The 26,026-nt window shown below is 39.1% G+C and overlaps 1 protein-coding gene across 1 annotated transcript in view; it reads right to left on the reverse strand.

The window, feature by feature from the left end:
* RNF11 (ring finger protein 11) overlaps positions 1–24,706 on the reverse strand; it is a 38,190-nt gene extending 13,484 nt beyond the window's left edge. The window contains exon 1 of the mRNA XM_004273872.4: positions 24,554–24,706. Coding sequence (XP_004273920.1) covers positions 24,554–24,676 — 123 coding nt within the window. The 5' untranslated portion in view covers positions 24,677–24,706. The remainder of the gene's footprint in view (positions 1–24,553) is intronic.
* Positions 24,707–26,026: the final 1,320 nt, after the last annotated feature.

Consider the following 26,026-nt stretch of genomic DNA (forward strand, 5'->3'; position numbering starts at 1 on the left):
CGTTAAAATAAAGCACGTTTCCTCTGAGTTAATTTTGTCTAAAATAAGAGTCTCCTAAGCACCACCACTATTTTCTTTACTGAATGAGACCTAAATTAGACCACCTTTTCCTTCTCATCAAGCAAACTGGTTTCCAGAGGGGAAATGGTACCCACTTACTAACAAAGAAGTGCTTACCAGTGGGGCAGATCTCCAGGGTAGTTGTGGGCCTAGAGATATCACATCGGAGTTAGTGCATGAGTTATTGTTGGAACTACTTCTTTGCTACAGCCAAAACATACTGGAATTTTTCTCATTTAAGCATCCTATCTTTGAATTTTACCAGTTCAAAGAATAAGAATATACATTTCAATAACTATCTTTCATCCTTAAATGGAAGATTCAAATATATGACTACTTGAAAGCTAACAGTAATAAGCCCAAGAATTCTTTGCAAAACCAGAGTCAGAATATACACAGCCTTTAAGGAGTTAAAAGATGAAAGCTTAAAAAGGTGTTAATTCCAAAAAGAATATGTTTGTAGCAGCCAAGCGTTGTCTTTGGAGCTCAGGAAGTCTGTTATTGCATTTACTGTACTAAGCTCTCTAACAGATACCTTCCCCTCTCTTTTTAAGGGTTATTTTTTGAAGGGCTAACATCATCAAAAAATATTAATTCCCTCTGAAAACTGGTGAACTTCAGTTGTAAGAATTCTGCAAAACTTATTTTTTTAATTTTTAAATTTTATTTTATTTTTGGCTGCATTGGGTCTTTGTTGCTATGTGTGGGTTTTCTCTAGTTGTGGCAAGCAAGGGCTACTCTTCGTTGTAGTGTGCAGGTCTCTCATTGTGGTGGCTTCTCTTGTTGTGGAGCACGGGCTCTAGGCGCACAGGCTTCAGTCGTTGTGGCTCACGAGCTCTAGAGTGCAGGCTCAGTAGTTGTGGCGCACGGGCTTAGTTGCTCTGCAGCATGTGGGATCCTTCTGGACCAGGGCTCGAACCCGTGTCCCCTGCATTGGCAGGTGGATTCTTTTTTTTTTTTTTGCGGTACGCAGGCCTCTCACTGTTGTGGCCTCTCCCATTGCGGAGCACAGGCTCCGGACGCGCAGGCTCAGCGGCCATGGCTCACGGGCCGAGCCGCTCCGCGGCATGTGGGATCTTCCCGGACCGGGGCACAAACCCGTGTCCCCTGCATCAGCAGGTGGACTCTCAACCACTGCGCCACGAGGGAAGCCCCTGCAAAACTCTTTAGAAGGTGTATTTCTTGGATTCTAACAGCTTCTTGCTGCTATTGTTGAAGTGTAGTTGATTTACAATATTATATTAGGTTCAAGTGTACAGCAGAGTCATTCAATATTTTTATAGATTATACTCCATTTAACCTCATTACAAAACAATGACTATATTTCCCTGTGCTGTACAATATATCCTTGTTGTTTATTTTATACAATAGTAGTTCTTTGGCGACTTACAACTTAGCATGTTTTACCCATGTTGTAGCATTTATCAAAACCTCATTCCTTTTTATTGCTGAATAATACTGCATTGTATGTATATACCACATTTTGTTTAGTCATTCATTAGTTGATGGACATTTGGGCTGTTTCCACTTCTTGGCTATTATGAATACACTGCTATGAGCATTTGTGTACAAGTTTGTGTGGGCATGTTTTCAATCTTGGGTATACACCTAGGAGCAGAATTGCTGGGTCATATGATAATTCTATTTCAATCTTTTGAGCAACTGCCCAACTGTTTTCCAAAGTGCTTGTACCATTGTACATTCCCACCAGAAGTGTATGATGGTTATTTCCAATTTCTCCACATCATTGCCAAATCTTATTTTGTTTCTGTTTTTTGTTTGTTTTAAATTATAGCCACCCTAGTGGTTTTGATTTGCATTTCCCTGATGGCAAATGGTGTTAAACAACTTTTCATGTGCTGGTGGCCATTTGTATATCTTCTTTGGAGAAATGTCTATCCAGATGTTACTCCTTTTTTTTTTTTTTTTTTGCGGTACGCGGGCCTCTCACTGCCCCGGCCTCTCCCGTTGCAGAGCACAGGCTCCGGACGCGCAGGCTCAGCGGCCATGGCTCACGGGCCCAGCCGCTCCGCGGCATGTGGGATCTTCCCGGACGAACCCGTGTCCCCTGCATCGGCAGGCGGACTCTCAACCACTGCGCCACCAGGGAAGCCCTGTCACTCCTTTTTAAAACTGGGATTTTTATCTTCACTGAGTTGTAAAGAGTTCTGTATATATCCTGAACATAAGTTCCTTATCAGATAGATGATTTGCAAATACTTTCTTGCATTCTATGGATTGTCTTTTCACTTTGCTGGTGTCCTTTGAAGCACAAGTTTTTAATTTCATGATATCCACCTAATTTATTTTTTGGTCAGTTGTGCTTTTTGTATCATATCTAAGAAGGCTTTACCTAATCCAAGGTCAAGAAGACATCTATATTTAAGAGTTTCATAGTTTTAGCTCTTACTAAAACTATAGTATATGAACCATTGAGTTTATTTTTGTATATGGTGTGAAGAAGGGGTCCAACCTCATTCTTTGTGAATATGCAGGTGTCCCAGCACCAACTGTTGAAAATTGTTTTGAAAAGGCCTACATTTTAATGTGAGTTTTCCCAGAAGCCTAGTGAAATATTTCAGGGAGGAGGTTAAAGGAGTAAGGATTTTATAAGACTGCTTATTTTAAGCAAATGGTATCTCTTCAGGAGGTGTAAAAAAATTAGTCTGACCAATTATGTTTTCTATGTCCTCTAGTCAAATCAGCTGCTGAAGCTTCTACATAGCTGGTTCTTATTTTCTAATGGACTATGCATTCAATACCATATCCCTGGGACTTCCCTGGTGGTCCAGTGAGTAAAACTCCACGCTCCCAGTGCAGAGGACCTGGGTTCGATCCCTGGCCAGGGAACTAGATCCTACATGCATGCCGCAACTAAGAGTCCACATGCCACAACTAAAGATCCTGTGTGCCACAACTAAGACCTGGCACAGACTAAATAAGTAAGTAAATAAATAAATAAATTTTTTTTTTAAAAAGCATGATCCATAAAAAAATACTGCTCAACCAGTCTTAATGAAAATTTAAAAAAAATACCATATCCCTAATACTTGCCTTCTAATTGTTCATGTTGTTTCATGTAACATACCCAAACATAGAAAACAAAGAAAAATTATAATTGTCTTACAGTGATCCTCTTTAAGACACACACCTCAGATCTCAACATTGAGACTGTACTAAATAAATACTGAGATGCTGATACTTGTCCACTAGACTGCTCAGATTATGCTGAGTATCAGCACCTACAAATCTTAAACTAGAAAATCAGGTTTAGTCTTTAGATTCTTCCTCAAGCTCAATTCCAGGGGTCAGGTCATCAGGAAATCTCTAACTAGTAAGCAGAATATGGAATACAGAGTGCTTAAGTCCTTTTGCTAATGAACCTCAAAAAAAAAAAAAAAAGGCTTCCTAATACAAATATAAGTAAAACGAAAGTTAAGATTACTAGAGAGATACTAATGTTCCCAAATGTAAAGTTGCCCTAAGCAAGGCTATCTACCCATCAGCCAGCTATTTACCCATCAGCCAGCTACTTACAACTTATTTTCAAACTGAAACTGTCAACACACTACTTTTTCATAAAAGCTCCCCTGGTTCAATTTCTAGATGAGAAACACATCTCAACATCTCCTCTACCCCTACTACCATCAAGAATCAAGAAACTTATCCTGGAATATCAAGAAATAACCTGAATGTATAGGAGAGTAATATGGACTCAATAGATTTATAAATTTAATGGTTTTTAAAAATTGGAGCTTTCAAAACTACAGTAACATGAGAAAATGCTTGTAAAATGACACTGAGTAAAAACTAAAAGTATGCAAAAAAATATAAGAGAGTAATATTATACATATTTTTAAATATTTGCATTTGGGAAAAAAGCATAAAACTCAGTACCCTTTAGGTAGTTATCACCCATTCCTCCTTTTCCCCAGCCTGTTTCTATGGACTTACCTATTCTAGATATTTCATATAAATAGAATCACAGACTACATTACATGACTTTTTTTTGGTGTCTAGCTTCTTTCACTGAGCTATATTTGAGCTTCGTCCATGCTGTAGTATGTGTTAAGTCCAATTTTAAGATATAGTGAACCAGTCATTCATAATTCTTTTGAGTTTCTTGCATGTAGGGTACTATTAGCTAAACAATATTTGGTTTCAACAATGCAACTTGGAGTGCAAAGGTATACAAATCAGTGGAAATTAACTGTTTTTTATACTTAAAATGTAAAACTACAAAGAAAAAGGATTGTTAAATTTCACAATATCTTTTTAAAGTATACAAACCACTTCTAGTTTAGAATTATGTAATGAAATCCAATGATACACGCTGTGTACCATAAGTCAGGAAAACATGGCTCAGTGTGGTGTTACAAAATAGCTGTGTGACCCTGTCACACCCATTCAGTCAAATATCTAAGAGTATAGGACATCAAATGTCCTTAAATTTTTGTTCTTTATATTAAATAGCTGGCACTGAGGGATCACTGTTTAATAGGAGACCTGGCAGCAGTAGACAAGATATAATGAAGAAGGCAATGAAAGAAAGTAAGAACAGAAGTTTGAGATGATAGACGAGAGGTTGTTAATTGAGATCTGGGCTTAAGTGGGGTATATAAATCCCTTGAAATTGCATGCAAAATTCTGTGCACCTTCCCAGGAAGAGGACTTACGGTTTTCAGCTTCCCAAGAGTTATTAAATAACAAAAGGGTTAAGAGACACTTCTGTGAACTTGGATGGCTGCCACAGAAACAGAAAAACCAGTTGAAGGAATATAAGGAAACATTTCAAACAAAGAGATAAAAGAAATCTTGGTTTTTGACACCTGAACACCCAGTCCTTCAAGAAGCCATCTCACAAAACTGTAACCAAAAGTTAGCTGTCTCACTTCAAGCCTCCTCTAGCACCTGTCACCCGTATGACTTTGTACTGTTTCATGTTTGATCTTATACTTGGCCCATGGTACCTAACAGTGAGAGTGACCTCCCAGAAAGTCAACCCACGAAAGTTAACTGAAAAAATTATAACCACTTTCAGGTGCCTTAAGTCAGTGCAAACAAATTTATAATTTAGACTTATGCATTTTTCTATTTTACGTTAAAATTACACATTCTATAAATAAAAAACAACAGTAGAAAACTGAAATTCTTTGGAAATTAGGCAGTAATGCCTTCTCATAGAGCTTCTGAACCCAAAACGCAGTATTTGCCCTAAAAAGGACTCCTTGCCCTTCACTTCAGATGGGCTAGATCTATTTAACCTTGAATGGAGGGTCCTAATTTGAGGCTACCAAAAAATAGTCTTAATTCTTCACTATCAAAAGGTGATTTCTGAAAATGACTTTTGACTGACAAACATGTAGTTTAAAGAGTTTTCCTGGCTATTGTCTCCAACTTTGGTCTAGTGACTCCCTTACCTCCATCTAGTTTATTGACCTGGCAAGAGTTCCCTAGATGTGGTATTTTAATTCCTGCTTATTTGACCAAGTGAGTCTCCACACATCAGCTCTTTAACCTGAATATTAAAGTTCAGTCTGCTGGCCCAAAAATGGACCACCTAGCTCTCTGTATCCAGATCATTTGGACCACTTAACTTTTAGAGTCAAACATACAGTCCTGCTCACATGTGCACCTATCTCCAGTTAGTGTTTTCATCTTGTTAAAATAGAGGTTCTATCAAAAGAATGGTAATGACCTAAATGTCCATCAAACAGGGAACTGATTAAATAAATAACAGTACACACAATTAATACTATGCAGCCCTAGAGAAGAAAGAAGCTTTTTATGTACTGATAGGGAAACAGCTTCAAGATACAGTGTGGAAAAAAAAGCAACATGCAGAATTGTTCTGTGCAGCGGGCTACTTTTTGTGTAAAGGGGTCAAGGAGGACTACTTGTATTTGTTTGCATGTGTATAAAATCTCTTGAAGGATATACAAAAAACATTAACTTCAGTTGCCTATTAGATGTGGAACTGAGTGGCTACAGAACAAATAAGATGTCTCATCCATACTTTTCTAGAATTTGACCATATGAATATATTATTTAAAATCATTAAAAAATAAATTTAAAGATTGTTTTCTTTTGTGTAGGCCAACCCTACTACCTCTGTTTGGATTCCATGTGCTTCCACCTTCTCAGAAACCTTATACTACAGATTTTTGCTGCTCTCCATATTCAACTTCTTTTCACTGCATCCTTCCCATCAGCTTATAAACATAAGTCTTTCTCATTAAAACAAACTAATCCACCATCGATTCCACATCTAATTATTGCCCTATTCCTATACCCCTCCCCTGCTTCACAGCCGATCTTCTCCCAAAATAATCTGTTCTTGATGTTTCTATATCTCAATCTCCTGGAAAAATTCTTACCATACAATCCACTACTAAGTTCTGCTGTTTTTGTCTCTCAAATATCAATAGAATTCATCTATAACTCTTCATCTCTATTGCCAACACCCTAGCTAACAATATCTGCTAATGCAGTGGCTTCCTAAATAGTATATATACTCTTTGTTCTCAGAGTCCTTCTTTAAAAATACCCCCCTCCCAACCCCACCTAAAATCCTTCACTGGCTAGCTTTCCTCTGTTCTAGGATAAAGTCCAAAATCCTTAATAAAGATAATAAATGTAAAGAACCTGGCACAAGCATCTTAATGACTATTCCCAGGGTACAAACATGTACCCACTTCTCCAAAATGCTCTTTTTAGAGAGGCAAGTTTGAATTCCTAAGGGATTTTGTTTGAAATGCCAGACATAAAAAATATTTTAAATGTATTTCATAATCTTATCTTTTTGGTACAATATCTTGGAGTCTTTTTCTGGACTGCAGGTCATGACCATTGTGGACTGTAAAATAAGTTTTAGAGGGTCAAAGCTAGGACTTTTTAGAAAATGAAATAGAATATACAGAATATATAATAGTAAGGGTCAACACTGTTTTATGAAACTTGTTTCCGTTTTTACAAACTGAAACATGGTATAAAATGTATTTTTTCTATTTTGAGTTGCCAAAAATATATCTGAACCCATGGTCTAAGCTATTTGAGACTATGATACTACTGTTTTCCTATGATTCAATTTTTTTCATCTATGACTAAGAAATTATACTTCAAGTTAACTTTCAATAGGTTTCAGAATTTCAGCCATTTTAAAATGGCTCTATTTCACACTACCTAATCTTAAATGAGGTCTGATAATTTACCTAACAGTGTTGCAACAGCAAAATTTAACTGAATACCTATACCACACACCTATCAGAACTCTGTGGCTCAAACCCCAAAGGCTTTGCGGTTTCTGGCTGCAGAGATATGAGCTCATTACCTGCAACTCAGAGACTGCCTCTCAGGGATTCTTAACCTTCTTTGTGGCATGGAAACCTTTACCAATCTGATGAAAAGTCATGGATTCCTTCTCAGATAGTGCTTTTGAATGGATACATAAGATTACCAAGGAAATTAGTTACACTGAAATACAGTTCTATTCTTGACCCTATAAGGATCTGTGGACCTAAGCGTAAGTATTCATCAATATAAAGATTACACCGAGTTTAAAAATTTATATGTAAGAAGTCCTAGGTAACTAAAGCACGTTTTAAGAAATATAAAGCATTTTGAGAAACAGTATCTAGGAACAAGAGAAAATTCCAGATAATGAAACACAGTGGGGGATGGGAGGTGTATGTGAAAAATGAAATACTGATAAGCTTACCTCAATATTAAGGAAGGTTTCTTCCCTTTCTCTATTTCTCTACACTCATGTATATATGGACTTCCTGCTAAAATCAACTTTATTTACTTAAGCAAATTTCTGCAATGGAAACTCTAAAACTAATTTTTTGAACCTTAAAAAAAGTACAAGGTGCCCATATATACAAATCCCCAAACAGTTTATTCACAAACAAAAATGCTGCTCTACTCATAGGTACTACCTCTGGGCTCTCTTCTACTGGCAGCTGCTAGGAAATATTATGACAAGCCTAATTATCTGATTTTCCGATATGCAGAATACTAGAAGAGTTACTATAAGGGGAGCTGCATTAACAGCAGATGAAGAACCATCAGACAGTGGGAAGACAATGAGAAAAAAAATTATAAAATGCTGGTACAAGAATTAAAAGCAGAAGGACTTCCCTGGTGGTGCAGTAGATAAAACTCCACGCTCCCAATGCAGGGGCCCCGGGTTCGATCCCTGGGCAGGGAACTAGATCCTACATGCATGCCTCAACTAAGAGTTCACATGACACAACTAAGGAGCTTGAGTGCCGCAACTAAGGAGCTGCTGAGCCACAACTATGGAACCTGAGAGCCGAAACTAAGGATCCGGCGAGCTGCAACTAAGACCTGGTGCAACCAAATAAATTAAAAAAAAAAAAAGAAAAGAATTAAAAGCAGAACAGATTTCATTCAGTAACACAAATATTCCTACATAATAAGACTCTGGGGCACCATTCTATCACCTACAGAGAATAATAAACTAATCCTTCTAGTATGTTTTGAATCAGTAAAATGAGATGAAAATCTGCTTATAAGTCAGTATTTCAGTGATTTATGGGGGAAGGAGTGAGAATGAAAAGGGAGCATTGTGAAGTTTGAAAAGACCCAGCTGCGAATCAGTCTTAGTAAGACACTGTTACCAAAGACAGTGTTCTGGAATAAAAAAAAAGTTAAAAATGTAAAACATATTTTAGAAGGTCTCTATCCAAAACTTATCTATCCAAAATAAACTGTTTGAATTGGAAAATTTCACTTAAATTTAATTGCAGTTATACTTTCTACAACTGGATCCATTCAATTCTCCTGTGTGATTTCAATAACCCATCTTTTTAAGTCTTGTTTTTTAAGTCTCCTTGCTCCTTCATTACCCTGAACAGACTACTTATCAGTACCTATGGCTTCAGGGCCCTCTTAAGCTTCAAATCTACTTCTATTACTTCTATGTTTAAAAAAATATCACAGGGCTTCCCTGGTGGCACAGTGGAGAATCCGCCTGCCAATGCAGGAGACACAGGTTCGAGCCCTGGTCTGGGAAGATCCCACATGCTGCGGAGCAACTAAGCCCTGTGTGCCACAACTACAGAGCCTGCGCTCTAGAGCCTACGAGCCACAACTACTGAAGCCTTGTGCCTAGAGCCCATGCTCCGCAACAAGAGAAGCCACCGCGATGAGAAGCCAGCACACCACAACGAAGAGTAGCCCCTGCTGGACACAACTAAAGAAAGCCTGCGTGCAGCAATGAAGACCCAGTGCAGCCAAAAATAAATAAATAAATTTTAAAAAAAACCACAGTAAAAGGCAAGAAACTAGGATACAAATGACTAGTGGAGATAATGCTAAATAAAACACATTCACACTATACTATAAATTAGCCTCAATCAGGAATTGGTGCCTTAATATCAATTAATGGCAAATGTACAATGTTTGATTTGAGAGAGAAAGGTTAGACAGGGAGCCCTGATCACCTAAGGGAGAAAAGAAAGGTGAAAGGGGAATCACCAATTGAGGACAGAAAAGAGGACACTGGAACACCAAAAACACACTTTGTTAATTTTAGCATTTTACTGAGTGACAGTGGTGTGTATTTTCAAATGACAAAATAGATGTTATGCACAGGGACGTTTCTATCAATTTAGCAGAACACTGCTGTGCTATATGAAACTTACCTTTATATGATTTAGGAGATATTTTTAGAAGACCCACTTTATTAGAAAGGAGTCTCATTACCTCAATTATTACATATAAACCACTTCATTCCAATATTCCATTCTTCTGACAGATTCACTCTACTGGAAAAGGATTCCCAGGTCCCCATGACTGCCTTTGAGTCAAATCCAGTGTTACCATATCTATTTTGATTCTTCTACTAGTCCTCTGCCACACTGTGCAATTACCTCTACCATCTAAAACTCAATTCTCATAGCTGACTAGCTCTACTGCTAAACCTATTTCTTCATCTATAAGATGAGAATAACATTCACTTTCATATAATTATTATGAAAATCAAGAATTTCCAGTTTCTGATCTAGCATGTAAGCTTAGAAGTCACCACACCACCCTAACAAAAAAATCAACAACTCTTCTTAGATCGGTCAGAGATGTGAGGTCAGAGAGCAAACTGCTGACCCCAAAACTTGAGAGACAGACGGATACAGAAAATCACAACTTACGAGAGCAGAAACCTGTCAGCAGAACCAGTGCTGGGGTAGGAAAACCTGAACTGTAATTCTGCTGGGGACTGTATGATTACTAGGGGTTCAGTGTGAACAAGTCTGAGTTAAAAACTCCAGGGGGACCCCACAGTCAATTCGTAAGTTTTATTTCCATGAGCTTTGCCAGGTCCTCCCAGTGAGTATCAGAGAAAAATTCCCCTCATGCTCCCAAGAGGAGGAGTGGGAAAGGAACCATTTTGATATATGCCAGAGCATTCTGTTCTTCTTCACCTAAGGGGGTAGAGGCGGACACTGAGAAGCACTGGGAATTGCAAATTAAAACAAGCAAACAAAAACACCACTTACACCTATTAGAACAGTGAAAACTGAAAACACTTGACAGTATCAAATGCTGGTGAAGATGTGGATGGAGCAACAGGAGCTCTCCCTTACTGCTGGTGGGAATGCAAATGGCACAGCCACTTTGAAAGACGGTTTGGCGGTTTCTTACAAAACCAAACATACTCTTACCATACACAATCCAGCAATTATGCTCCTTGGTATTTACCTAAAGGAGTTGAAAACTTATATCCACCCAAAAACCTGCACATGGATGTTAACAGCAGCTTCAATCATAATTCCCAAAACTTGGAAGCAACCAAGATATGCTTTAGTAGGTAAATGGATAAACTTGTGGTGCATCAAGACAACGGAATACTATTCAGTGCTAAAAAGAAATGAGCTATTAAGCCATGGATAAACATGGAAGAAACTTCATTGCACGTTACTAAGTGAAAGAAGCCAATGTGAAAAGGCTACATGCTGTTTGCTTCTAAATATATGACATTCTGGAAAAGAAAAACTGTGGAGACAGTAAAAGATCAGTGGTTGCCAGGGGTTAGGAGGAAGGGATGAACATGTGGAGCACAGAGGATTTTTTAGGCAGGCAAAATATTCTGTATGATACTATACATAACGGAGAATCCATGTCATTGTACATCCGTCCAAACTCACAGAGTATACAACACCAAGCTATGGATTTTGGATAATAATATTTTAGTGTAGATTCATTAAAAAAAAATTAAATGTGGCCCTATCAAAATCCCAGCTGGTTTATTTTCAGAAATTGACAATTGATCCCAAAATTCATATGGAATTATAAGGGACTAAGAATAGCCAAAATAATGTTGAATAATAAGAACAAAGTCTGAAGATTCACACCTCCTGATTGCAAAACTTACTGCAAAACTAGTGTAGGACTAGCATTAAGAATAGACATGTAGGGCTTCCCGGGTGGTGCAGTGGTTGAGAGTCCGCCTGCTGATGCAGGGGACACGGGTTTGTGCCCCGGTCCGGGAAGATCCCACATGCCGCAGAGTGGCTGGGTCCATGAGCCATGGCCGCTGAGCCTGCGCGTCCGGAGCCTGTGCTCCGCAACGGGAGAGGCCACAACAGTGAGAGGCCCGCGTACCGCAAAAAAAAAAAAAAGACATGTACGGACTTCCCTGCTGGTGCAGTGGTTAAGAATCCACCTGCCAACGCAGGGGACACGGGTTCAATCCCTGCTCCGGGAAGATCCCACATGCTGTAGAGCAACTAAGCCCATGTGCCACAGCTACTGAGCCTGTGTGCCACAACTACTGAAGCCCAGGTGTCTAGAGCACATGCTCCACAACAAGAGAAGCTACTGCAATGAGAAGCCCATGCACTGCAACAAAGAGTAGCCCCCACTCACCGCAAATAGAGAAAGCCCGCACACAGCAAGGAAGACCCAACACAGACAAAAATAAACAAATAAAATTTAAATTAAAAAAAAAAAGAATAGACATGTAGGGACTTCCCTGGTGGCACGGTGGTTAGGAATCTGCCTGCCAATGCAGGGGACACGGGTTTGATCCCTGGTCTGGGAAGATCCCACATGCCGCGGAGCAACTAAGCCCGTGTGCCACAACTATTGAGCCTGCACTCTAAAGCTCGCACACCACAACTACTGAAGCCCACATGCCTATAGCCAGTGCTCCACAACAAGAGAAGCCAAGAGTAGACATGTAGATCAATGGAACATAACTGAAGAGTCCAGAAATACTTAACACTTAATGGACAATTGATTTGGGGCACAACAATGGGGAAATATTGAACAAATGGTGCTCTGATAGGATAGTCACATTCAAAATAATAAATCTGGGGCCTTCCTTACACTACACACAAAAATTAACTCTTAAAAGAAAACACAGGAGTAAATCTTTGTGAATGTGGGTTAGGCAAAATTTTCTTAGACACAACACCAAAAGCTCAAGTGACAAAAGAAAAAATAAACTGGATCCACCAGAATTAGCAATTTTTGTGCTCAAGTAACACCATCAAGAAAGTGAAAAGACCATAGCAAAGGAAACCATAAACAAAACAAAAAGACAACCCACAGAATGGGAGAAAATATTTGTAAAGAAAGTGACCAACAGGGATTAATCTCCAAAATATACAAACAGCTCATGCAGCTCAATATCAAAAAAAAGCAACCCAATCGAAAAATGGTTGTTGGAAGATCTAAATAGACATTTCTCCGAAGAAGATATACAGATGGCCAAAAAGCACACAAAAAGATGCTCAACAGGGCTTCCTTGGTGGCGCAGTGGTTAAGAATCCGCCTGCCAATGCAGGGGACGTGGGTTCGAGCCCTGGTCCAGGAAGATCCCACATGCCACAGAGCAACTAAGCCCGTTCACCACAACTACTGAGCCTGCGCTCTAGAGCCTGCAAGCCACAATTACTGAAGCCAGCACGCCTAGAGGCCGTGCTCCGAAACAAGAGAAGCCACCGCAATGAGAAGCCTACACACCGCAATGAAGACCACGACTAGAGAAAGCCCATGCGCAACAAAGACCCAATGCAGGCAAAAATAAATAAATAAATTAATTAATTAAAAAAAAAAGATGCTCAACATCACTAATTATTAGAGAGATGAAACTCAAAACTACAATGAGGTATCACCTCACACCGGTCAGAATGGCCACCACCAAAAAATCGACAAACAATAAATGCTGGAGTGGGTGTGGAGAAAAGGGAATCCTCCTACACTGTTGGTGGGAATGTAAATTGGTACAGCCACTATGGAGAACATATGGCAGTTCCTTTTTTTTTTTTAAAACATCTTTATTGGAGTATAATGGCTTTACAATGTTGTGTTAGTTTCTGCTGCATCACAAAGTGAATCAGCTATATGTATACATGTATCCCCATATGCCCTCCCTCTTGCATCTCCCTCCCACCCTCCCCATCCGACTCCTCTAGGTGGTCACAAAACACTGAGCTGATCTCCCTGTGCTATGCAGCTGCTTCCCACTAGCTACCTATTTTACATTTGGTAGTGTATATATGTCAATGCTACTCTCTCACTTCGTCCCAGCTTACCCTTCCCCCTCCCCATGTCCTCAAGTCCATTCTCTACATCCGTGTCTTTATTCCTGTACTGCCCCTAGGTTTGTTAGAGACATTTTTTTTTTTTTAGATTCAGTATGGCAGTTCCTTAAAAAAGTAAAAATAGAGCTACCATATGATAAGCAATCCCACTCCTGGCCATATATCCGGAGAAAACCATAACTGGAAAAGATACATGCACCCTAATGTTCACTGCAGCACTATTTACAACTGCCAAGACATGGAAGCAACCTAAATGTCCATGAACAGAGGAATGGATAAAGAAAATGTGGCACATATATACAATGGAATATTACTCAGGCATAAAAAAGGATGAAATAATGCCATTTGCAACATGGATGGACCTAGAGATTGTCACACTGAGTGATGTAAGTCAGACAGAGAACGACAAATATCTTATGATAGCGTTTATACGTGGAAACTAAAAAAATGTTACAAATGAACTTATTTACAAACAGAAACAGAGTCACAGATATAAAAAACAAATTTATGGTTACCAGGGGGGAAAAGGGGGGAGGGATAAATTGGGAGATTGGGATTGACATATACACATATATATAAAATAGATAACTAATAGGGACACTGTATAGCAAACGGAACTCTACTCAATACTCTGTAATGACCTATATGGAAAAAGAATGGATATATGTATATGTATAACTGATACACTTTGCTCTACAGCAGAAACTAACACAACATTGTAAATCAACTATACTCCCATAAAAATTAAACCACCCCCCCCAAACTAGGCTATCTGTAGGAACAAGCAGGAGAGATCACTCACAAAGATCTAATAATGATATTTGAAGGTTTCTTTGCAGAAATGATGGAAAAGTACAAATAAAATATGAAATTTAACAGGGTATGCTTGTTAGGGTCTCTAGAAGCAGAAAACAGCTTTATAGGGTATAATTACAAAATCTACTGGCTTTTTGTTTGCATTCGCTTCCAAAGATTCTGACAACAGTCTTAAAACAGTCTCAGAGTAGATGACTATCACTGTCTTCATTCGTCCAAAATTCTGAAATTCTCATCACCAAAACAGCTGTCAGTCTGCTCCCAGTAATGTTATGTTCTTCTGAAAAATACCACTTCATACCCTTTCTCTGAGCGCTTTCAATGGAAGGATTATTCATGTCATATATGTTCTCTGTCTGTAATTAACTAAGAGGAAGGGACATAAAGATTTAAAGGAAGGTAAACTCATGGTTACCAAGGAGGAACGGGGGAGGGGATAAATTAGGAGATTGGGATTGACAACAGATAACTAATAAGGACCTACTGTATAACACAGGGAACTCTACTCAACACTCTGTAATGACCCATATGGGAAAAGAATTTTAAGAAGAGTGGATATATGTATAACTGATTCACTTTGCTGTATAGCAGGAACTAACACAACATTGTTAATCAACTATACTCCAATAAAAATTAATTTTTAAAAAGTGAAAAGACAGTCCACAAAACAGGAGAAAACTTGCAAATCTCATATCTGACAAGGGATCAGAATATATAATGAACTCTTACAACTCAATAAGGATCTGAATAGACATTTCTCCAAAGATGTACAAATGGCCAAGAAGCACGTGAAAAGATGCTCAACATGAGCCTTTACGGAAATGCAATCAAAACCACAATGAGGACTTCCCTGGTGGCACGGTGTTAAGAATCTGCCTGCCAATGCAGGGGATTCGAGCCCTGGTCTGGGAAGATCCCACATGCCACGGAGCAACTAAGCCTGTGCGCTGAGCCCGCGCTCTAGAGCCTGCGCTCTAGAGCCTGCCAGCCACAACTACTGAGCCCGCGTGCCACAACTACTGAAGCCCGCTCGCCTAGAGGCCGTGCTCTGCAACGAGAAGCCACCGCAATGAGAAGCCCATGCACTGCAATGAAGAGTAGCCCCCACTCGCTGCAACTAGAGAGAGCCCGCGTGCAGCAACGAAGACCCAACGCAGCCAAAAATAAACAAATAAGCTAATTAATTAATTTAAAAAAAAACCCCAAACCGCAATGAGATACCACTTCATAGGCACTAGAATGGCTATAATTAAAAAAAAAAAAGATAATAAGTTTTGGTGATGATGTGCAGAAATTGGAACCCTTGTGCGCTGCTAGTGGGAATGTAAAACCATACTACAAGTGTTTTGGAAAACAGTTTGGCAGTCCCTCAAAAGGTTAAACATGGAATTATGTGACACAGCAATTCTACTAGGAAGTGTATAACCAAGCGATATGAAAACATATCTGTACAAAAACTTGCACACAAATGTTTATAAAAGCATTCATAAGAGCCAAAAAATGGAAGCCCAAATGTTCATCAATGAAGAATGGCTAAACAAAATGTGGCTGATCCACACAATGAAATGCTTCACAATAAAAGAAATGAAGTCCTGATACATGCTACAACATAGATGAATCTTGAAAACAGTAAGAGACCAGCGACAAAAGACCACATATTAGTATGCATACTGGTATGCACTTCTCATTGGGGAAATGCAAATTAAAACCACAATGAAACACTTCTACACACTTATCAGAGTGCCTAAAATAAAAGACTGACAATACCAGGTGCTGGTAAGGATGCAGAGCAAACAGAACTCTCGTATATAGCTGATAGGAGTGTAAACTGGTGAAACCACTTTGGCAACTTATTTTGAAATGCATCCAAAAATAGGATGGATTGATAAAGGGACAGGGTATGTGTTAAAACAAATACAGCAAAATGTTAACTACAGTCTAAATGGTAGGAATATGGGTATTCAAACAATTCTGTCAACTTCTCTTTGTTTTTGAAATTTCCATAATAAAATATTGTGGGAAAAACTAAATATATACCTGTTCCATTACCCAGCATTTCCACTCCTGAATATAAACCAAATAGGTATTTACGTATATTTTAAAAAATGTTCACAGCACATTCATACAGTCAAAAACTAACACAACCCAAATATGTATTAATAGTAAAATGGGTTTTAAAAGTATATTTATACAACTGAATCCTCTACAGCAATGAAAAATAATATGAGCTACTGCCACAATATGGAACATCATAACCTAATTTCACAAACAATGCTGAACAAATTATTTAAGTTCAAAACTGGGCAAAACAAACAGAAGGTGGTAAGAGGTCAGAACAGTAGTTACCTTTGGGGAAGGGGTATTGACTGTTAGAGGAGATATGAGGGAGCCTTTTGGGGGGTTGGATATTGGCTATATCTCGATGGTGGTTATAATATGTAAAAGGTCACCGGACTATATAGTTAAGATGTTATTTATACTATTAAAGATATACTCTTTATTGTATATAAGCAATATAAAGGTTTTACACACACACACACATATTATACTTTAACTGTACAACATTATACAACTTCCTCTAAATTCATGCTCACCACCTACTGATTATTCTTCCAGCTCCAAGCTCCCCAACTCATAGTTTAATCAGGGCAGCTCTTTTGCTTTTATTATTTTTTACATTTACGTTCATCATTTGATGTCTTCAGAAGCTAAAGAGTTATTTTGTGATCCACTGCCCTATCATAAATTGATCCTCCAACTTAAAGTCTCAAGTTTAATACTTGATTATACTGTTTCACACTGAATAAATGCTTCATGTATATACATTAATCTTGCCTCCTTAAAGTGGTAGATCCTTAAGGGTAAAGGACTCATTTCTCCTTTCACCTTGGTGCCCAACACATACCTGCTGACCGATAGAAGAAATGAAGTATCAAGTGTCCTGGTTTTTATCCTTAAAGCCTTGCCATTCAGTTTATGGTAAACTGCTTTTTTTTGCCACATATGTAAGAATTAAATTGTTATACAAAATTACATGTAATTTTAACTAATTGGATCAATTATAAAAGTCTCATTCTTCTTAAAGCCATTCAGCTTCATAAGAATTCATAAAGTTTTAATAAATTTAGGAACTAATATATCTGGAGGATTGCTTTCTTCATTCCCACATCTTCATATCCCTTACTTACCTTACTGTATGCTCTCTGGATTAAGTAACAAGATAATTACTCAACTGCCCCTGGGAGCACACTCCATGTTGGCTATTTAATTAAAAGATAGGTATATGTGCATTCATATTAAAATGAACTCAAAGTATTTTTAATTGGTTACAATAAGGAACTCTTCTAAGACTTGAAAAGCAACATACCATAAAGTCAAATTGAATATCAAAACCAAAAGGTCAGGCAGATTCTCCAAGAGCAGAAAATATATTTAGTTCTCCCTTATCACTTTACTTTTCAACAGCATGTAGCAATTTCTTCTGCCATTAAAAACACACACACTTTGGCTATCTATGCGCTAGCTTTTCCTCACATCTTTCACTCACATTTCCACTCTGAGTCTTTAGTATCTTTACCACCTCACTCTTGATTTCATTTACATCACAACTGCAAAAATCCTGAATACTGAACAGGTTAACAATATCATAAATATTTGTTAAATTCTATATTAAAAGTTACTGACAAGGAATCAACTTCTGGAAATTTGTTACAGCCTATTTTTTAATAATCTGTTGATACAGGACAGAAACACATAATCCCTAACTCTTTGCTTGAAAAAAGGTAATACACAGAAGATAATTACATTCAGAAATGGCTTGAGGCAAGATGACAAAGAAATACAACATCTAATTCCAACTGTATTTACAATCATCCTCTTTTCACTTCCTTCCTCATTTCTAGAAATTTTGAACTTGGCTGAGACAGTAAAGACAGAAAGAAGTGGTACAAGTTGAAGAAAAAGAAGTCAGGGAAAACCTATAGTAGCCATTCTGTGACAATTTTTCTATGTAGAAGGAACCAAATAAAATTAAGATCTTTAAAAAAAATCCCCTCCTACCTAAAGTATTATATTATGATTTTTAAAAGATCTAAATTTTACAAAAATATATCCTAGAAAGTGCTAACTAAAAAATATTTTAAGAAAGTCAAGTTCTCAGACCTTATGTACCAAGTACTCATTACCCCTATCTTCTCAAGTTACCCTATAATTGGCTCTAGAATTAAACTGACACACAGACTGTCCTACTCTTAAAGGTGCTCATACATTCTTAATGGCAAAGAATCAGCCTTAATTAAAGGACATCCAGAGGGGTAGATCATGCATAAACAAACAAAACCCTTGTAACAATGGTTACAAATAAATAAGCAAAGATATTTGCTTAGTTATTAAAAAAAAGAAGAGGCAAGCTGAGCTACACAGAACACAGACCAAACTCAAATGAAAACAAGGTAAACAGATTAACTTTCCCAAAGCTTACGCACATTATAAATTAGAAGTGACAGGACAAAAGTGAATATAGTCAGATAAAATAGTTAATGTGGGAGAGAAAAATAGCAGAACCCTTTAAAGTACAAAAGCCAAACACTAAAGCACAGGATTCTGGGAACAATTTATAAAGAATCGAACAACCGTTAAGACTTCACACTCACAGAAAAACACAATAACTGATTTTCACATTTACTCAAGTATTTGAGTGCCTGCTATGTGAAAAGCACAGTTCTAGCAATGCAAAGATGAATCATCAGACTTGGATTCTAGTAGGGTACAGGCAACATTGTTATAAATAATTAAAATCAAATAGGCAGGGTAAAGAAGTGTATAAAGAGGAGTAATTAAAATCAAATAGGAAGGGTAAAGAAGTGTATAAAGAGGAGTATTCTGGGCAACAGGAATAGAATGAGCAAAGGCAGAGGCTGGAAAGCAGAAGGCATATACAGAACATAGCAAACTTCAGTCTGACTAGAGTATAGGTTTTATATAAGACTACGAAAAGCTGGAAAAGTATAAAAGAAGCCAGATCATAACTCTGAATGCTAGGACAGATCTTCAGTGATGAGTCGGGAAGAATCATTAAGGATTAAGAGGCAAGGGAAGCTGATTTGGATAGAATTTACTGAACAATAAATGGTTGGGGATGAAATGCATGGAAGAGGAGACATCAAATAGGTAATTGTGAGAGGTCATGAAGACCTCAGTTCCAGTGGTGACAGTGTAAGAGGGAGAAGGCAGAGTTCTAAGTTAGACACCGGGTGTCTACAATGTGTAAGGTACCATTCCACTCCACTGAGAAACTTTTAAAATCTTAACACATCATTCTCACTTTTAAGGAAACGGTAATCTGGAAAAATAATAAATGTTAAAGCACCGAGAGCTAATAAGATAATACATGATTTCCAGATAAATATTACAAACAGAAAATACTACACTTGAAGAAATCAGGAAAGGGGAAAAAAATGGTCAGTGGAGGATTTATTAAAGAGGTTGGAGTTGATCTGCACCTCAATGAAAAGGTAAAATTTCAACAGGGGAGGGATAAAATTTCACACAAAGGGAGTTTTTTTAAGTTAAATAATTTGTTTAATAAGAGCAAGATAGGTGAGATACACTGAGGTAATTTCCAACAAAATAGTAAACAAAACACTAATACATAAAAAAAAAAATTAACTACCTGAACTTAACTTCATAAAGATACCAGAAAAACAAGTTATTATTACTATTAAAGCTCTGAATGCTTAAAAATGAGTATCTTCTTATATTCTAGATCTTTAAATGAGAGGGGTTACTTTTAATGAGTTCTATAGGAGAGACCAAGCCTTAAAAAAAAAAGTAACCTTCAGTCAGTTTGAAATATCCAGAATGTTATGTTTTGTTATTTGTGAAAGAAGTTCCTCAAGACACAACATAATCTGATAAACTCTCTTCATATTTTACACGTGATATGAACCAGGATATGAACTCAGACCCATCTGACTCCAAAACCAGAGCTATACTTGCACTCAGCGCTGTATTACCAATAATTTTTCTTCTCATTTTAAAATCTCAAATGTATTAATCACAAAGTGCACAGCAGAAGGAAGAGATGAGTAAATCTCAAACTATATAACTACTGCAAAAGTGAGAGATACCACTTTATTTATATATGTATATATATATTCAGATTAAAGTACTGTAAAGTGCTTTTTTGTTGTCGATGAATATTAATTTAACAGAGTGCCACTCCCAAATTAGTCATGAGAAATGGGGGTTTTAGAGTGACTAGTTAGTGGTTTCTCAATCTGTTCACTTACACCTTTCAAAGCTGGGCTACCTACCTGGCCCTTTCCTCTTATCAACCTTCATTCCTCAGCCTTTCATGACTTATCCTCCCTCTCACAACCCTTCTAAGACTGCCCTTGATGGGCAGATTTCCTCTGTATTCTTTTTAAACATTCAGGAAGGAAAGAGTAGACGACGTGCCAAATTTGTTTTTTACCTTCTAATTCAAGAAAAGCTCTAACCTTTTCCCTCCAATTTCTTTAAGGACAAAGATTTAAGTTCTTTCTCACAAAATAAACATTTTGTTATAGAATATAAACAAGATGGAAAAAACCTATTTTATCAATAATTATTTTAAACCAATGCCTATATTTAATATTATTGGGATTTGATTTTTAGGATTGAGTCCTTAAAAATGATCCATTATAAAGGAAAAAGGCACTAGGAATGTGCATAATTCTTACAAAACATTCTACTGCACTTGCCTCAAAATAAATATATTAAATCATTTAAAAGAAATCCAGTCATTCAACCAACAACTGACTGCCTAATGTGTGCCAGGCACTATTTAGGCACTTGGGAAACAACAATTTTTTAAAAACTCCCCTTTCCTCAGGGAGTTTACCACCTAGCAGGAGGAGACAGATAATAAACAATAAATATAATAAGTAAAGACAATGTGTTAGAAAGTGATAAACGCTATGGAAAAAAATAGAACAAGGTAAGCGAGAATTCCAGGGTGCCAAGGCAAGTGCACTTTTAAATAGGGTGGTCAGAGAGGGTGTAAGAAGGTGTCATTTGACTAAAAACTTGAAGGTAAGGGAGTCAGCCATGATGATACCTGGGGGAAGAGTACTCAAGGCACAGAAAAAACCAGAGTAAAGGTCCTGGAGTATCCTAGAAACAAGGAGGCCAGAGGAAGCCAGCAAAGGGCAGAGTAGTAAGAGGTGTCATAAGAGCTCTGTATGGGAGCAGAGGGTATAGATCATGTAGGGTTTATGGGACACTAAGGAATTTGGCTTTTACTTTGAACGAAATGAGGATCCACAGAAAGTTGAGTAGAGTGTCATGATCTGTTTTACCATAATCACTCTGGATGATGGGTTAAGCATAGACTAAAGGGAGGGTAAGGGTGAAAGCAGAGAGACCAGTTAGGAGGCTACAAAAGAAACCCAGGAGAGAAATATGTACTTCCCATCAACTTTGACCACAGTAGTGCAGTGCTTACATTTAAGCATAAATAGATAAAACAAATCTCAGATCCTGTTAATAAGAAATAACTGGATGTTACAGAAGTTTTTTATATAGAGCTCTTGGCATATAGATACATTGTACATCTTTTCTTTTAACCATTCACTACAGAGAAATACCAAGTGTGTTCCTTTATAATCAGTTATTCCCTCCATGAATTTTTTAAAAATCCTACTGTAACTGAGACTATTCTTTAAGGAAATAAGCCAATATTTCTGTAGCTCTGTCAATTATACACTATTTTTGAAGAAAAAAATAAGTCACTTCTATCCACTGAAAATATAAATCATTTACCTTGGATTAGTGTTTCTCAGATCACCTGATTTACATTCCTAAAAACTTCAATTCCTTCAGGTAAGACAAATTTCTACAAAAGTTTCTCTTTTTATGCTTCTATCTTTAAAGAAATTACTTCTTTCAAATTGATGCCAAATTTGCATATCAGTATCTGGGTCGTTCATTTCAGGAAATGGCAACCACAAAAAACTCCCGCTGTCACAAACATGTTTCAAAAAACGTTCTTTCATGACACCAAAAAAACTCTCTTATCATCTTATCCTGCTGGAAAAGGCAAATACAATTCACATAAATTCTAAAGAAGTTATTCTTAACACTGTATTTATCATAAGGATATAAGAGAAAGAGTGTAGAAAGTCAAAGATATTTGACTTGCCTAGAAGGGGGCTAGGGAACATGCAAGGAGATTTTGAAATAAAAACTCATACTTCTAAAAGAATTTGCTTATGAAACTGAAATAAGCACACTGTCCTATAGCATTTATGAAGGAAACCAAGAGTGAAATATAAACTATTTACTTGCTTCAAAGACTCAGAAAAACATCTAGACTGAGCTTGGATTTTTTAAGAGACTTCCCTTGTGACAATTCTTTGGAAGAAACGGGTGTGTAAATTTACAAAACTGAATTCAAATTCATTAATTCACTCAACATTTAAGTGCTTATGTGCCAGAAATTGCACTAAGCAAGGGGGACATAGTCCCTGTTCTCAAGGGCTTACAGTCTTCACTCACTCCAGTTACTAAGCATCTACTATGAGCCAGATGCTGCGTATACAACAAACAGGAAACACAGGGTCCCTACCTGCATACAGCTTATACTGGAGAAGGAGGGAAATGCCTCAAGAATGAGACACACATCTAACTAAACAAGGATAACATTCAAGTGTTAAATGGGCTGCTTATGAAAGTGTGGACACTTCCTTCAGGGGGGACACAAAGAAGGAAGTAATGGATTCAGGGCGAGAGGGAGGGGAATGTAGGGACTTCAGATACAGTTGAGTCCTCAAAGAGGATTACGCTGTTCACCTGCTGACCTTGGGGGAAGGGCTCCAGAGGGGGCAAATGGAGCTAAGGCAGAGATGTGTGAACAGGCTGTTGTATTTGATAGGCCTGGAATATGAATGTGAAAGAGAAATCATGGAGACTTCTCTATGCCACAATTAAAAGACTGGACTTTATTGGCATATATGAAAGGCCCCTGAAGGGTTTTATCCAGAAAACCAGCATATGTGATCAGGTTTTTCTGGTGTGGTGAGACACTGATTTACATAGGAATGAGAAAAGAATAACACTAGATAATGATGTCACTACATGAAACAACAAAGGAGACTGCCCAGTTTGAAAATTAAACCCCATTCATGAAAAAAATTAAGCCACAACTATCCAAGCCCTTCTGGGGAAAAAGTTTTTAATCACCATTATTTAAAATTGAAAAAGTAGAGGAAAGGTTTATATATATTACGGATTATAACAGCTGCATATCTATTTTGAGTTTTCTAAAGCAGTCTTTAGCTCTTTATTAATTGTGTAAAGATATCTGGAGCTGCTGATTGCTGTACAAAAAGCAGTGAAGCTATTTGGAAGACAAGTCTTTGATACAAAGGGAGAACCACGAGTAACATAAGCTATTTCTCAGGTAAGGTTTGAAGGTTTCCAAAGTTCAAGATAAGCAAGTTCTCTTAAGTCAGCGTGTTTAAAAGGTGTGTCATAGGGGTGGAGCAAAAGGAGGGATTAAAAATTAATATAAACATATATAAAAACAAGTAACTCGATGTTGCTAGAACCAAAATCACTACTTGGAAATCTCCCAAGCAGAGGGAGAAATGAACGCCTACCAGATCCAATGAATACAGACAGACAGGAGGGAGGAGAGGATGATCACACTTGAAAGTATAAACGGGGGGGGGGGGGGGGGGGAGGGGGTAACGACCTATCCAGAACCCAAAATCCAGCTGGCGATGCGATGAGGAAATCACCTCCAAACCTCACAGTTCAGGCATAAAGGCAGGAAAATATCACTTCCAAACTCCACCATCTAACCACCAGCCACAGGCCAAGGGGATATCACACATACTCGAATCCCAGAACTCAAGGACAAGTACCATCCCCACGCAGTGCTTGAGGGGAGGTGAAGGATTCCCCCTATCCTGAGGGTGGGAAGCAATCACCCTCACATCCAGCCCTAAGGGGGTCAGTGCTCCTCAGGCCAGGGGCAGTGACAGCCCCGAAGATCCCACAATCTCAGCCAGAGCTGCCTCTACTCCTCGCACCCCCGTTGCCCAACACACACCCTCCCCTACCTGATATGGCGGCGGCGGCTCCTGATCCGGCTCCGTCCCCTCGCCAAAGCTAGCCCGGTCGGACTGAGACTCGTGAAGCAGGGAGATGTCATCCGAAGTGGGGGACTTCAGGCAGTTCCCCATCTTCCGGGGCTGGGGTGTGTGATCTAGGGGAGGAAGAAAGCAGTAGCGGGGTCGTTCGCACGCTCCGCCGTCTGCCTCGGTCAGCGAGGTGGGGTCGGGCGGCAGGCCGGGGCTCAGGCGGCGACGGCTAACCCGCCCCCCGGCGCCGCCGAAGAGCCGCTCATGCCAGCCCCCGGGGTTGGGGGCTTAAGGCTGGGCCGCGGGTTCCCTGGGGTCGCGGCGGTAGCCTCCTACGAGGCGGCAGCGGCGGCGGCGGCGGCGGCGGTGGGGGGGGGGGGCGGGGAGACAAAACACTTCCCCACCCCGCCCCCCCGCGGGGCGGCGGCGGCCACGGAGCTGCTGGGCCTAATCCAGGTCAGGAGCGGGGGGCGCGGCCGTCGAGGCTCCCTCAGCTGCTGCCTCAGCTGCTGCTGCCCCCGCCGACGCCGGAGCTGCAGCCGCGGGCCTCATCCTACTCCGCCTGAAAGCGGCGGCGACGGCCAGAACGAGGCCAGCTGCGGCCCTGCGTCACGCCGCCGTGCGTGCTCTGGTCCCGCCCCCGGCGCTGGGAGGCGTGGGCGGCTCTCAGCTGCGCGTCCCCCCCCACCCCGCCTCTCTCGCCTTCTCCAGTCCTAAGCAGCTGTTCCTGGGCCTGCGTCAGTTTCTGCTTCTCTGACAGTCTGAGACGTGACTCCGAAACCAATCCTGCGTCTCCCGTGCCTCCCCAGACGCACTGCGCCCACCTCGCTTGTCTCAGCTCTTACCTGTGCGCTGTTTTGACAGTCTTCTCACCACCTTCAGCCAAGGGATCTATTTTTAAACCCGTGTATGAATGGATCACTCCCATGATTAAAATGTTAAAAGGTTTACCATTTATCCCTTCAGAATAGAGTCCAAACTCACTAATGAACCTTCCCTACTTCCCCAGTTACTTCCTAAACCTCCTACATCACAGCCAGAAAGATTCTTCTACCAATTGTTCTATTTCTTTCCATTCCCACCACCATAGTACAAGTTACCATCACTTCTCTACTGTAATACATTGAACTCTTTCCCCTGCATTCACCATTGCTCCCATTCAATCCACTATTTGTACAGTTGAGTTACCTTTTTTAAATGTAAATATGATCATGTCATTCCCCTAGGGGGAATTTAAGCCTTTTAAAACCTTCAATGGCTTCCCAATGCTGTTATGACTAAGTATTAATTGTTAAATTGTTTACAAATCTGGCTACCTCTCCTATCTCATTAGCAGCATTGTTCCCTGCATATTCTAAACTCTAGGATGTCTAAATAAAGTAGTTTCAGTTATCTAGAGGACTATTCCCTCTGGCTGAGGCCTTTACCCATATTTTTTCTCTGACAGAAACT

The sequence above is a fragment of the Orcinus orca genome, chromosome 1 (assembly GCF_937001465.1).
Source record: "Orcinus orca chromosome 1, mOrcOrc1.1, whole genome shotgun sequence".
Classification (NCBI taxonomy): domain Eukaryota; kingdom Metazoa; phylum Chordata; class Mammalia; order Artiodactyla; family Delphinidae; genus Orcinus; species Orcinus orca.